Source organism: Protobothrops mucrosquamatus, unplaced genomic scaffold (assembly GCF_001527695.2).
Source record: "Protobothrops mucrosquamatus isolate PMUCROS unplaced genomic scaffold, P.Mucros_1.0 scaffold_204, whole genome shotgun sequence".
NCBI classification, from domain to species: Eukaryota; Metazoa; Chordata; class Lepidosauria; order Squamata; family Viperidae; genus Protobothrops; species Protobothrops mucrosquamatus.
The window spans coordinates 75,082-77,661 of NW_015386280.1; the positions used below are offsets into that span (position 1 = coordinate 75,082).

The 2,580-nt window shown below is 45.6% G+C and overlaps 1 protein-coding gene across 2 annotated transcripts in view; it reads right to left on the reverse strand.

Annotated features, from left to right (window-relative positions):
• LOC107296690 (vesicle-trafficking protein SEC22b-B) overlaps nucleotides 1-2,580 on the reverse strand; it is a 9,132-nt gene that overhangs the window by 6,199 nt on the left and 353 nt on the right. Inside the window, exons 1-3 of one of the 2 annotated variants that reach the window (XM_015826050.1) lie at nucleotides 2,552-2,571; nucleotides 1,423-1,532; nucleotides 520-680 (exon numbers count right to left, since the gene is read on the reverse strand). In XM_015826050.1, coding sequence (XP_015681536.1) covers nucleotides 520-680; nucleotides 1,423-1,532; nucleotides 2,552-2,569 — 289 coding nt within the window. In that variant the 5' untranslated portion in view covers nucleotides 2,570-2,571. Of the gene's footprint in view, nucleotides 1-519; nucleotides 681-1,422; nucleotides 1,533-2,551; nucleotides 2,572-2,580 lie in introns of those variants that run through there. The other variant, XM_015826042.1, reaches the window with a different exon arrangement.

Below are 2,580 nucleotides of genomic sequence, written 5' to 3' on the forward strand. Positions count from 1 at the left end.
TTTTCAGGCCGCAGTTGTTAAGTGAATCACTGCAGTTGTTAAGTAAGTAACATGGCTATTAAATGAACCTGGCTTCCCCCCCTTGACTTTGCTTGTCAGAAGGTCGCAAAAAGCTGATCACATAATCCCGGGGCATGCAACCGTCATAAATATGGAGTCAGTTGCCAAGCCTCTGAATTTTGATCATGTGACCATGGGGATGCTGCAATGGTCGCAAGTGTGAAAAACGGTCGTAAGTCACTTCTTTCAGTGCTGTTGTAACTTCGAACGGTCACTAAATGAACTGTTGTAAGTCGAGGACTATCTGTATTGCAGTAAAGTAGAACATCAGAACCAGGAAAACCCATCCCAAACCTTCCCTGCTCCTGTTTACATACCACAAAATCAAGGCAGGGCCATTTTGAGCCTTCCGATGATGTTTAGGGATGGGGACAGACAACCTGGGGCCCAGGGATGCCACGTTGCAAACCTCTTTGTGGTAGGATTCACTGTCAGAAACCTGTTCACTTTTACACCTACCAAACTCAATGAAGGCGTAAGGCCGGGACACCGACGACACTTTCTTCCCGTAAAGTTCCCAGAATTCCGCTTGTAGCTCCTCCAGAAAAGAGAAGGCCAACTTCTTCGAATAGTTAGCTTCGCAGAGTGTCAGGTAACAAACTCCCTGGCTGATCAGGTAACTGTAGGGGAAAAATGCAGCAGAAATGAAGGGAAACGAGAAGAAAAAAAGGTACGATTTGAGAAGTAAATCTGCATGTAAGTTTGGAAACGGCAGGTGTCCATGGAGATTCAAGGACATAATCAAGGAAAGATCCAACCTAGGAGAAATTTCCTGACAGAACAATCAGTGGAAAGACTTGCCTCCAGACATTATGGGTGCTCCATCCCTGGAAGTTTTTAAGAAGAGATTGGACAGCCATTTGTCTGGAAAGATATGGGGTCTGCTGCTTCAGCAGGGGACTGGACTAGAATATCTCCAAGGTCCCTTTCAACTATTATTCTGTTAGAAGGCATTTGACAGGTAACAGGTCGGATCATTTTTCAGAGGTTACCAAATATTGATGTGAGTTTATAATTTGGCTGCAATTCCTTCGTTTTTCTTTTCATAATTCAAGCCATAGGCAACCTTGGCTCTTTTATGACTCGTGGACTTCAACTCCCAGAATTCCTGAGCCAGCATGGCTCAGCTTGGAAACCTCTCCCTTTCCCCTCAGCATGGCTGGCTCAGGAATTCTGGGAGTTGAAGTCCACGAGTCATAAAAGAGCCCAGGTTGCCTACCCCTGCCTAGGGCATTGCAAAAAAATTCAAGCTGATAGAATAGGGGCATTCCAACCATTGTGTTGCTCCACCATGGGATTGTGTAGCATATAAATTTAATAATAGTTTTCTTCTCCACATCACTATGAATTGGAAAAACTTACTGAAAAGTCATCGGTCCAGCCTGCAGAGAACACCGATTTGGCGAATGATCCCCAAGTTTTCGGAAAAGCTGTTTGGCTTGATTGTGATATTCTTGGAAGTTCCGATTTGACTTCAGAGGAGGAAATAAAAAAAAAAAGCTTGTCATTCAAAAGCCAGAGTAGAAATTGTAATCCCTCACAACTTAGAACAGCAGCAAGTTGGAGAATTCTAGGTAATTTCCTGCGAGTCCCCTGGACTGCAAGGCGATCAAACCGGTCAGTCCTAGAGGAGATCAACCCCGACTGCTCTTTAGAAGGCCAGATCCTGAAGTTGAAACTCAAGTACTTTGGCCACCTAATGAGAAGGAAGGACTCACCGGAGAAGAGCCTAATGCTGGGAAAGATTGAGGGCAAGAGAAGAAGGGGACGACAGAGGAGGTGGCTGGATGGAGTCACTGAAGCAGTAGTAGTAGTAGTGGTAGTAGTAGCAGTAGTAGTAGCTTAAATGGACTCCAGAAGATGGCAGAGGACAGGAAGGCCTGGAGGAACGTTGTCCATGGGGTCGCGATGGGTCGGACACAACTTCAACAACAACAACAAAAGTGATGGAGGGAAATTACAAACTCTGCTCTTGCAGTATTTAGACGCCTGATTGTAAGTCAAGGACTTCCTGTATTTAGCCAAGAAAAGCAAGGCCCTCTAACTTCGCTTGGTCCTAACAGAAATCTAAGCAAAGAAAACATGCCGGGACTAAAATACCTTTTGCTATTATTCTATTCCTGCAACTCTGCCTAAGGAAGCAAACCCCCAAAATTGCCAGCAAATAAAATAGTGGGGAAAGAGGGGAGGGGGGGACATAAAATAAAAACAAGCAAACTATTTTTTCCAAGGCTCCTAAAAGCAAGCCTTGCCGCCTTACTGGCTCAGAATGGGCTTTAAAAAAAACCCAAATAAAACCGCGGCAGAAACCCATCCATTCTTTCCAATAAAAACGGTCACCTGTTTTTTCTTAAAACAACTGGAGCTCCTTAAGCTCATCGCAGGTGCGCTGCAGAGCAACCGAGGCGGCTGAGCAAGTGTGTGTGTGTGTGTGTGTGTGTGTGTGTGTGTGTGTGCAGGACGCCCCTCGCCCCCTTCCCCCCCCACTTACCTGCTCCGTTTCTTGCATGGAGGCAGCCA